A 12543-nucleotide genomic window follows, 5' to 3' on the forward strand; every position below is an offset into this window, starting at 1 on the left:
CCCCCCCCCGGGTGAAACGCATGCCGTGCTCCAAGCTGCATCCAATCAGAGCTGCAGCAGTGAGAGCATCATCCTGTTCTTCCTCAGTGATTTGCTTGCTGGTGCCATTGAGAGCAGTGCCGAGGAGGAGAGCTGAGGCAGGACAACATAAGCCCTCCCCTGAAAATAAGCCCTCTGGTGTTTTTCTTTCAAAAAAAAATAATAAGACAGTGTCTTATTATCGGGGAAACACGGGTAAGAACCTGTGCTAGCAGCCATCCTGGCTATGCTAGGGTCCTTGCTGCTACACTGATTTGGGGACACTTGGAATTTAAATAATTTACCCATGGTCAAACAGAATGATAAGCTATAACTTTTTAAATCAGAAAATCAAGGTGCAGGGCCAACATTCAATTCAATTTAAGAAATACCAATTAAGAAACTAACATCTATAAAGTACCATTTGCCAGCTGATACAGACTATGGCAAAATGAGTAAAATATAGCCCTCAACTCAAGGAACTTACGGTATGGTGGACAGGGAGAATGAGAGCATAAAGCATAACAAATGTAACTTCAGTAAAACAAAAATGCTTTGAAGATATTGAGATTTAAGAAGCAATTCTCACCACAAAGTCCTTCTGTGCTATGATTAGCAACCGGTGAAAAGTCATAGTGTATATCTATAATTCCTGTAACATGAGCCCATCGAATCCTAAATCCTCCTGGAGTGGTTACAACATACATAGCACCAGTATCCTCGATTGACAGACCATTCTCTGAGAAAGGTAATGACTCAATGACAGAATCCACTTCCACCTAAAACATTCCCCAAATACCTTATTAGTAAAATGGAACTGGTTATACACACATCAGTTTAAATCAAGATATTCTAAATTATTTCCTTCATGTTATTGGTCATCTTTGAAATGAATCTTTGGTTTCTAGAAATTCCATGACTCCTGACCATACAGCAACATCAGAAGATATTTGGCATCAAAGGGTGAGCATTTTTCCTCCACTAAGAACCTTGGAGATTTGAACCCAGGAAGATGAGTCTTCCTGACTCCAGGCCTGGTATTCCATCCAGTGTGCCTCCTAACTTCCCTTTATATTTTAATAGATGACTGTGTACACTGATAAACTGAAATTCAGTATCTCTACGTTTTAAAGTTTTGATTAAAATCCTAACTGTAACTTTAATTGATATGTAGATACAGTACTTAAGGATTCCTAAAGTGAAAGTTGAAGTGTGGTGAAATGGAAAATCTTTGGAGTTTGGAATGAAGAAACCCTGGATTCAAATCCACTTACAATAATTACCAGTTGTCCACTTTAACAAAACTCTCTAAGCATCAGATTTGACATCTCTAAAAAAAAAAAAAGTAGGAGGGTGGGAGTGAAACACTCTTGTACCTACCTCACAGGACTATGTTGAGGCTTAAACAAAATAATCTATGTAAAAGCATCTTATAAACAGGAGAAAATCTTAATTAGCATTGCTAAACTGGTCATGAACAAAAATGTTTTGATACCTTAATAACACTGAAGTTTTGTAGTCTAAACTCTTAATTGGAAAAACTGTGAATTTTATTTATTACCTTCTATATTATAGCAATTTTCCTATGGCCATTCATTAAGTATTATTTCCTTACCTTTCTTGTTAAACGATTGATAAGTACATTATATGACAGTGATGTTATATTTAATTTCTTGAAACAAAGACCTGATATCTTCGCATGTGAAACCTTTTTGGAGAGATACAAAAAAATGGGAACTTTATGATTTTATATACAATAATGTCTAAGTAGAATACATAAAAATTTTAGGTAACACTCACTAGCTTTCTTTTTGAATTTCCAATCTGAAAAAATACAAAAATATATAATCAAAAGGAATATATTACTAACCATTGTTTTTCCATTTATATTAAATGCACCTAAATCACTTACATATAACTGCTTACAAGTAAAATACAAAAAAGTAAAATGCTTAGATAATCTCTTGAGATTTCTCTAGCTCTGAGTTTCTCTGAAGTTAGAGAATATTATTGAAGTCCTATAAAAAGATACTATGATGATATTAGTCCTAATGAACAAATGATAAAGAACCTTCCTTTCCTCTCTATAGAAATCTCAAGGGCTATGACTGAAGAATGCTGCATATACTGCATGAAATAACTGATATTTTAGTTGATTTTGCTTTGGGGATTTTTTTATTTGTGTTTTTTTTTTGCAAGGAGAATTCAATGGGGATCAGCATATTCGAAAATAACTATGACTATAATAAAAACAACAACAACAACAAAAAGTCACAAACTGAATACTAACTTACATGATTAGCAGGGCATTTCTCAATATGAGCAATTATGATTTCCCCAGGAATCTGGACTAGGATGTAGGAAGCCATACTATAGAGTGCTGCACTATTTCCATCAAATGTAATAATACTTAGTTCTGACAACACTGAACATCGACCTAAAAAATTTTCAAACGTATAATCAGTCATTGACAAATGAAAATGATCTTAAAAAGGTAATGCTTATAAAAGAGGAGTTAACCAATGAAAAATTAGATGTTGTATTTAAAGTAGAAGTCTCAAATTTCATTTAAAAATAATTAACTTGACCTAATTACAAAGAACAAATGTGGTCCTGAAGAAAAGATAGGAGAAAATAGTTTCTCTCATTCCTTTGCAGAAGTAGAGGATCCATTGGTGTAGAATACTGCATGTGTAAGATTTTTTTTTGATGACTTGATAGGTTTAATTTTTTTTTCTGGGATGACTCTTTGGATCAGGGATGCAGAGGGAAAATCTTGTGGATGTGTGTGTGAGAAACACACTTGTGAGGATCACAGGACTTCTCAGGCAGGGTCAGGGAGGTACCCTGGATGAGCTTCCACTGTCAACTGCTTCCCTGGGGACCCTTAGGAAGATCCATGTGGGTTGCCCCTCAAGGTGGTTGTGGGGATCATAAGACTTCTAGTAGGGTCAGGTAGTTAGCCTGGAATGAGTTTCCACTGCCCATTGCTTCCCTGGGAGCCCTTAGGAAGATCCATGTGATATACCCCTTAAAACAGCACCACCCTTCTCACTGAAAGAACTCAGAAACAGAGTGTGCAGAGGAAGGGGTTTATTACTCTTTTTGGCAAGGAAGTGGGTGTGGTGCTCACTGGGTATGCATCCACACTGCTGCAGAAACAGGAGTGAGGTTATATAGTTTGGACCTTCCTGGTAGACTTAGGGTTAGTCAAATTCTTACTGTATTTCCCTACATTCCCTCTATAAATGCAAATTATATGCAGATTACATAGGTATGGTAGTGAGGATACTCAAGACCTGACCTGGCCTGACCTCTAGGGTCAGAGCTGTGTGCCACAGCCCCACCTTTCTAGTTCCCTCTGGCCTTTGTCATAGTTCAGGAAGGCTAGGATTTTAGTAAAATAAGATAAGTGAGCTTCCCCACAGCTATTGATTATCTTCTAATAACTTTTGTGGGAGCAAAACAAGATACCTCTTACAATGAGGATATGGATGTAAAATCAAAAGAAAGCAATAAAAGTCTCTGAAAAAAAGAAAATACTATCTTAAAACATGTCATACAACACTAATGCATTGTTTGTGGAGTTGTGAACTGATTCCACCATTCTGGAGAGCAATTTGGAATAATACCCCAAAACTATAAAACTGTGCATATTCTTTGACCCAGCAATACAAGTACTAGGTGTGTATCCTAAGGAGATTTAAAAAAAAAAAAGGAAAAGGGCCTTTCTGTGCAAAAATATTTATAGCAGCTCTTTTTCTGGTGACAAAGAATTGGAAATTGTGGGAACATCCATCAATTGGGACATAGCTGAACAAATTGTTGTATATGATTGCAATAGAATACTGTTATGCTATAAGAAATGACAAGCAGCATGCTTTCAGAAAAATCTGGAAAGACTTATATTATCTCAGGCAAAATGAAGTGAGCAGAACTAGGAGAACATTGTACACAGTAACAGCAATATTGTACAATTATCAGCTGAATATTCTCAGCAATATAATAATCTAAGACAATTCCGAAGGACTCAAAATGAAAAATGTTATTCACTTCCAGGGAAGGAACTGATGGAATCTGAATACAGATTGAAGCATACTTTTTTACTTTATTTTTCTTGGGGGTTTGTGACCTGTTTTCTTTCACAACATAACTAATAAGGAAACATGTTTTGCATGACTGCACATTTATAACCTATGTAAAATTGTTTGCTTTCTCAGGGAGACAGGAGGGAGAGAATTTGGAACTCAAAAAAAAATTAATGAATGTTAAAAATTTTTACATGTAATTTGAAAAAAAAATTAATGTCACACCAGTACCAGTTGTGCCTGCTTTTTATATATAAAGTTCAAACCCCATCATTCACATTTGAACATAAAGCCATTATCACAAATTATCAAATCTCTGAGAATTTAATAAAATTCCATAGCTTACTTAAGTATAAAAAAGCTATGTAGGAAAAGATTTTAAATAGATTTGATTTTGACTAAAGGACTGAGAAATAATATCTCACTCTTTAGTTATACTAGGGAAGGGGAGTCTTTCTGAACAGTGCTAAAAATGATCTGTTTCAATTCATATTTTCAACACATAATTAAAAAGTCTTTCAGTGAATTAAAAGAAAAAAATCCTTGTATCTCTCCTCCTCCCTTTCCTGGAGAGCTAATAAAGAATGCTTTTTAAGAATAAAAAGGGGGGGGGGCAGCCAGGTGGCTCAGTGAGTAAGAGCACTGGCCCCAGTGTTGGGATGACCTGGGGATCTAATCCAGGCTCAGATACTTAGCACCACACCCAGAAATAACTGGCCGTGTAACCTTGAGCAAGTTACTTAACCCCAATTGCTTAATTAAAAAAAAAAGAATAAAAAGAGGGGGTTGGCTAGGTGGTGCAGTGAATAGAGTACTGGCCCAGGAGTCAGGAAGACCTGTGTTCAAATCTGGCCTCAGACACCTAACACAAAAACTAGCCACGTGATCTTGGGCAAGTCACTTAACCCCAATTAACCTCCAAAATAAAAAAAAAAGACAAAAAGAAAAGTTGGAAAAAAAGAATAAAAGGGGAGAAACCTCACCCCCCAGCAAAACAAATCAATACGTTGAAAAAAATCTGAAAATTTGCACAAGTTTTTATACCTATAAATCTTGTACCTCTGCATAGGCGTACAGAAAGGCATTTTCTCATATCTCTCCAGTGAATCATTTTTAAAACATCTAAAATAATCTCTCTAATTTTGATTTTTAACTTCTAATTTTTTTTCTGATCCAATTGTTGTTAATGGTTGGAATTTGGATCATGCTATCAATGCCCAGAATGTACCACTTCTACTTTTAAACACCCTATCTAGACTTACAAGGGCACTCCCATTCAGGACAGCAGGTATCATTGTTTACTTGAACAGGCATTCCTCGAAAACCACAGTCAGGTATGGTTGTGTCCTTTGGGCAATTGCTTGATAGGTTGAACAATATCCATTCCTTATTAATACATACATATTGGTAACAAGTGAATGTAGGTTCCATATATTCTGGCTGTTAGTAAAAAAAAAAAAAGAAATTATTTATATTTCTAAAACAAACATGATACACATTTAGTTTACAAAGCAATTCAATTTAAAAAAAATTAAGTGCCTAATATGTGTAAGGTATTAAGGTAAGCTTTAGGGATACAAAGATCAGAACACCTGGAGATGGCCCAGGATGCAGTGGGAGACCTTGGCCTTTTTAAGAGATCTTTCATCCTGATCTATATCTGGCCACTGGAACCAGATGGTTCTGGAGGAGAAAGTGAGGTTGGTGACTTTGCAGAGTCCTCCCTCACTCAAATCCGATTTATTTGCAAGTCATCATTTTCCTGATGTCATGGTTCTCTTCAAGAATGAAGGACACACCAAAAGGATACAAAGCAATAGTCCCTGCCCTCAAGAAGTTTACATTCTCAAGGGGTGGCCAGGTGGCTCAGTGAGTAAGAGCACTGGCCCCAGTGTTGAGATGACCTGGGGATCAAATCCAAGCTCAGATACTTAGCACCACACCCAGAAATAACTAGCCATGTAACCTTGAGCAAGTTACTTAACCCCAATTGCTTTAAAAAAATAAATTAAAAAAAAGAAGCTTACATTCTCTCAAAAAGGAAGATAGAACATTTACCAAAAGAAATAAATACAAACAATATAAAGCATAATGCAATTTTAAAAGGGAAGGAATACTATAGGTGAGGAGATAAGTGCTAATATTTATATAGTGCCATTAGGTTTGTAAAGAGTTTTATAGATATTGTCTCATTTTAAGGCCTCTTGTAGGAGGTTTGAACATGAACTGTGCTTTGAAGGAACCTAGTGATTAGAGAAGAGAAAGTGGGAAAAGAGAGCATTCCAGGCTTTGGAAACTATTTGTAGAAGGGTTAGAAGAAAGGAGAAAGAATGCCATATACAGAGATCAGGGAGCAGGCAATTTGACTAGAAGAAAGAATATCTGAAGAGGTGTAATATGAAATTAGACTAGAAAGGGAAATGGGAGCAGGTAGAGGGCTTAAGATGGAAGATTGAATATTTTGTAATTTATCATAGGAGCAATAAGGAATAATTTACGGGTTTTGAGTAGTGATGGGAGAGTGACGTGATTTTTTTTTTGTTTTTGTCTTTTATTTATTTCAGTTTAGCAGATGAGTAAATAATGAATTGGAGAGGGCAGAGAATGAAGACAGGAAAGTCATTTAGGAGGCTATTGTAAGAGATGAACAGATTCCAAGGTTGTGTGAGTAGAGAAAAGGGCTAAAAAGATATTGTGGAAGTAGGATAAAACTTGCCAACTGATTGGATATAGTGAGAAATACAGCTGAAGGATAAGGAGGAAGAAAGGATGATGTGCACATAAAAATGCAAATATGCAAAAATTCAACCCAAATCGGAAGTAAAAATGTAACTCTCTGAGAGTCTTAATTTAAGAACATTTACAATATTATTAATTAATGATTTACCAAAAGCAATGACCCATTTATTCTAGAATAGTGAATACTGGCTTTAATATGATGTAGTTCTGCAGTTAGAATTCCTTGGAATTACCAAATTAGTCAGATACCTTTGGCCTGAATTTTTGAGGATGCTTGTATTTGTTTTCATAACCCACTAAGAACTGTTAATCTTGTATTACTTTTTGTCCCGTCATTTTGACATCTAAATAAATTATTCAAGTAGATTTGAAATAAAATTATAAATTAATATTGTCCAAGTATCTCTTGATACTGGTGATTTGATACAATGGTGTCCAAATAGTAAACTCTGTAGATCATAGGATAATAGGTATAGAGTTGGATGGAAGCTGTCATCTAAGGTCATCTAAGACCTTTATTTTATAAATAAATTAGCTAAGACATAAAGAAGCTGAGAGGTTTGCCCAAGGTTACATAGGAATTAAGTGGCAAAACTGGGATTGTAATTCTGTTTATTTAAAAACTAGCAATCCCCACTACACCGTGCTACCATCCTAAAAAGGATCTGAACCCAGATCTTTCAGAGTTTAAGCTATCCTCCTTCAATACAAATGAATTTTAAATTGTGATCCAAAGAGAACTAATACAGCCAACAGAAATTTCTTTCTATTCAACCTGTTTAATTATGGAAGTTGGAAAGTACAAAAGTTATATCTAATTTTAATATAATCTAAAATCTTTATCTAAAATGTTGTATGAATCACATCTGCATTGCATTTGCCATCATGGAGTCACATAAAGTATCTTGCTCACTTATTTTCAAAGGTGTTTTTCACTTAAACAAATTTCACTAATCATAGAGCACAGGGATTGTTTTAGGGCATGGATGCTTGCCTGTGCTGTCATATAAACTTCCCTTCAACCAACTGAAAATTCACAAATTACCTGCTTCATCAGGGGATTCAAAAATAAAATAAACTCATGATAAACACATACAAATGTACATGATGTACATTTCTACTTTTCAGGCAGATTATATTAGGGTAATATGAAAACCAGCAAGATATTTCTTTCTTTCCTCAACTAAGGACCTGCTTTGATACCCTTTATTGTATGATAGTAACTCCAAATTCTCATAGCCTGTGTCAGGCACTCCAACAACTGGGAAAACCTTTATGGATAGTTACAATAACAAACAATACTTCTTCCTTCTAAGGACTGGCCTATATTAAGTTCACACAGTCTCATCATTAAAGAGTTAGATAGTCTTGAAGACAGATCTCCCCAACTCCAAAACTAGCCATTAATAGTTTCAATAGTCCATTTAAAATAGCCAAAGGAGTATTTTACTGTTTGAATACCTTTTGTACTCTGAAACACATTATTCTCACACTACAGTGTGTTTTATTTTTACACATTGTATGAAATGCAATTTTCCTTTTGAAATATTTCTTTAAGAGTTGAAACGTATTATTCAAGGAAACATTTCTTTACTTGATAGTTATTTTAATACATTAAAGCAGTGGGAGATATAAAATGAATTTGACAAGGAATATTGGAATGAGTTAAGACACAAGTAGCATAAAAGATGATAGGCTTATTTATTCATTTGTATTTTAAACAATGGACCATAAGAGGAAAAAAAAGAACTTAAACAAATGTCATTGGGAAAATTAGTTGGCAATATTATGAGAAAGCTATTTCAACTATCATCTTGCAACTTACTCCCCCCAAATTCCAGTTGTATGCGTGATTTAAACATGAAAAACCCCTACAAAATATGAAAAAATATAGAATGACATATCTATCTAAATTATGGAGGGGAGATTTTTTTTAATTTGACAAATAGACAAGACTTATTAGGGACATGATAGATGTGATAGATTATATGAAAATAACAAAAAATGCAACAAAAATAACATAATTGAAAGAAAAATAAAATAATCAACTGCAAAAAATATTTGTGGCAAATATTAGATAAAATACCATCTAAAAACATAAGTAATAATTAAGAGGTCACAGTGATAATTCCCAGTTCACAATGTATAGCTTGTCAAAGGAAATAAAAAGACAATTATGAAAGAAAAAAATCAGTTTTTGAACAATCCTGTAAAAAGATACTTAACCTTACTACTTATCAAAAGAATCAAATAAAATCATTTTAAGGTACCATCTCATTCCCACTGAATAAGCACAAATAATTACAAGAAACAAAACTCAACAGAAGAATTGCAAACATAAAAAAAATATATATTTTTAGAGAGTCATCCGGAAGTTCACATGACAAGTTATAAACATAATCATACTTTGATCCAATGATTTTGTTGTTGGAAATATACCTTGAAAATTTGTTTTTTTTTTAAAGCAATTCAAAGATTTTTATAACACTGTGTAAAATCGATTTTTTTAAAACTGGAAACAACATAAATACCTAGCAAAAAAGTAAATGGTCAAATAAATGTTGGTACATTGATGGCATCCTATAATAAAATTAAGATCTCTCAATATAAGGAATAAAAATAAACTTACAAAGATATTTATCTAACAATGCAAATTGATAAAAGTAGAACCAGAAGAATGAACCAAACAAGAGGAAGATTAAATGGGGAAAGAATATTTATTAAGCAATTATTACATCTCAGGCAGTTTGCTAAGTGATGAGAATATATATACAAGGAGAACAAAAGACTGACCTTAAACTGTTATATTACCATATGCATTGAAATTAATTTAAATATAAATAGTTACTAAGCAATTTTAGTTCACTTTACCATATTCAATATCCAGCTTTTAATAAAACCTTATTTAAAAAAATAATCCACCAAGTTTCAACAAATCCAAAATTGAGACAGAACCTTTGGTAAAATGATAAAGATAATTTTTCAACTAGTTATGATATCTTACCACACATTCTGAAGCAGGGGTAGGAGCCTCCTCCTCTGGGCACTCAGATGGAACATGTGCGGCAGGAGCCACTGTAGAGAAAATGAGTGTAGAAACAGATCAAGTTATTCTCCCCATTGGAGCCAGGTGAGGCTGATCTGAGAACTTAAAAGAAATCATCTTTACAGTTGGTGGTGTCAGTTGTATCACAGAAGACTCCTTAGTGGTTACAGATTTGGATTTTAAGACATTTCCTAATAAATCTCCTAAATCTAAATTCCCTCAAAGAATTTGTGGAATGCGCCATGGACATTTCTGAAATGCATATAAGAATCACATTATTATTAAGGAAGTGCTTAGTAGGAGTGCCATTACTGGGGCTGTGGATTGTATTTATATATTATATATAAATTGTATATGTTATATACCAAGTGGTATTTTGGAGCAGCCTACATTGACAACAAAACTGTAAAATGTGTTTCCATGATGGCTCCAACAATTTTTAACCCCTAGTCACTGGAGGTATCCCCAAAATACCCAAGGTTGGATAAATAACTAGTTTCAAAGTAAACAAGGAGAATATATGCCTAAGAGCAATGAACCCACTTTACAATGCTGAAAAAGGGAAAGAGATACTTTGCAATTTTACTTAAAGACAAAACAGATATCTACAGATATTCCTTGTTTTTAGTAAAGTAATTTTCTACCATTCTAAATTTGTAGAATTGATCAATTAAGGTACGATTTCCTTTTGCAGAGCCTGGACCTTGAGCAAGACATTATAATTATTATTAGATGGCAGCATCTTTTAGTCAACTGTGATGTTTCTGTTCATTTCAATCAATCACAGTAAATTCTTAGAAGAAAGTGATGAAGAAAGCTCCAAGACATTCCAGTGTTGAATAAAGGAAAATACGGATGGTATGGAAATTAAGAAAAACACTTGGTGTGTATGATGGTAGGGAGGAAGAAAGGAAAAGGGCCCAAGTTTCATTAGAAGTTGCAAAGTTCTGTAAGTGCTACAAGAACACAATCACAAGGCAGAGAACTACTTATATATAGCATGCTATTAGATTGCTACCCACTTAATTAATAGGACTTAGAGTTGAAAGGGACCTTAATCATTTGACTCAGGGTATTAACCTTTTTGTTTATGTCTTGGCCCCTTTGACCATAATCTGGGGAAGCCAAACCCCCTTCTCTGAATTATGTTTTTAAATGTACAAAATGAGATACATAAGATTACAAAGAAAAGCAGTGATATTGTAGTAAATATATAGTTTCCCCATCCAAGTTCACAGATACTCTGAAACTATACACCTACCCTTGGGGTCTGGTGGCCCCATGTCAAGAGCTATTAATCTATCCCAACCCCTTATAATTTAAGTGACTTGTCCAAGGTTTTATAGTTTTTTTTTGTTGTTTTTTAAAGCAATTGGGGTTAAGTAACTTGCCCAAGGTTACACAGCCAGTTTTTTTGTGTGGGTGTTAAGTATCTGAGGCCTGAACCGATCCCGGGTCCTCCCGACTCTGGGGCCGGCACTCTTACTCACTGCACCACCTAGCCGCCCTGGTCTTATAGTTTTCTAAGAGACAGAAGTAGGATTCAAACCAGCACCCTCTGATCTGAAATCCAGTTATCATTCCACCCCACAATTCTTAATCTTTATTTCCCTGGGAGACTCCATGGAAGTGCATGAGAAAATGAGATTCCACTCATAGAGATTCACTTTATAGCCAGATAGATATATAGGTAAATAAATAATTAATGATAATAATAATAATAAAATCTATACTAGAAAACATGAGATCTCTGTCACGGGAAATTCTAGTTCTTGGGTTGGTATGGCAAACTATCTTCAAAAGGAAAAAAGTGATTGGAAGAAATAAAGTTGTTCTAAACAGTGGTGGCTACAATAAAATTCAGTATTAGAACTTATTTATCCTGAGTTCTGCATGAACTGGATTTAAGTGAGGCAGAGTTGCAAAGTCACCAGTCTCACTCTCTCTTCCAGCTTGGCAGGACAAAAGTCGGGCTGACTGTGACTGACTGACAGTGGCTGTAGTGGGTGACCTTGGATGTCTGACCAAGCTCTAAGTGCTCCCAATGCACTGGTGTCAGCAGCCACCATGGCTGATGGAACAATCTCTTCTCATCTGTCCATCCTGCCAGAGGAAGTCTTCACATGCTTGGGGGAGACAATTCCCCAATTCAACTGCAGATCTGAGGCCTGTTGGTTATCCTCAACCTGGTTTAGTCCATCTGCCAAGATGGTTTTACTAGGGTATGGCTGCTACATCCTCTGCTTCTTGGAGCCACAGGTGAGAGCTGGGAGGAAGGTGGACCCCAAAGGTGGAAAACAGCCCAGAAAAGGGCTTAGCAGGCCCTCGCTCCAGGGATACTAGACTTCCCTGAACACTCCACACACCCCAGTATCAGAGCTATAAGCTGGTGAAGTTTTAGTGTGAACCAGATTCTCTTTAAAGATTTCAAAATGGGAAAGTAGAACTTAGGAAAATTTAAAAAGTTATTCATTTTTGTCCTGAAGGTAAGGATGAAATCAGTAAATAAGGAATCCTAGTCACAGGCTACCTACTTTGATGGCTCCATGATGTTGACCACAATCCTGTGTAACACTAAAATTGTCACAGGAATCCCACTCAATGCAGGAGGGGGGATGGATGGATCTTTCTGAGACTTGCTCTTATAATTGT

General features: G+C 35.2%; 1 protein-coding gene across 1 annotated transcript in view; it reads right to left on the reverse strand.

Moving 5' to 3' along the window:
- Positions 1 to 12543, reverse strand: part of OTOGL (otogelin like) — a 205653-nt gene that overhangs the window by 35237 nt on the left and 157873 nt on the right. Inside the window, exons 37-42 of the mRNA XM_069094774.1 lie at positions 9850 to 9920; positions 5369 to 5546; positions 2313 to 2455; positions 1819 to 1842; positions 1634 to 1726; positions 608 to 797 (exon numbers count right to left, since the gene is read on the reverse strand). Coding sequence (XP_068950875.1) covers positions 608 to 797; positions 1634 to 1726; positions 1819 to 1842; positions 2313 to 2455; positions 5369 to 5546; positions 9850 to 9920 — 699 coding nt within the window. The remainder of the gene's footprint in view (positions 1 to 607; positions 798 to 1633; positions 1727 to 1818; positions 1843 to 2312; positions 2456 to 5368; positions 5547 to 9849; positions 9921 to 12543) is intronic.

The sequence above is a fragment of the Petaurus breviceps genome, unplaced genomic scaffold, assembly GCF_028583685.1.
Source record: "Petaurus breviceps papuanus isolate PSGF00001 unplaced genomic scaffold, PetGlider_PUasm1.0 221, whole genome shotgun sequence".
Taxonomy (NCBI): Eukaryota; Metazoa; Chordata; class Mammalia; order Diprotodontia; family Petauridae; genus Petaurus; species Petaurus breviceps.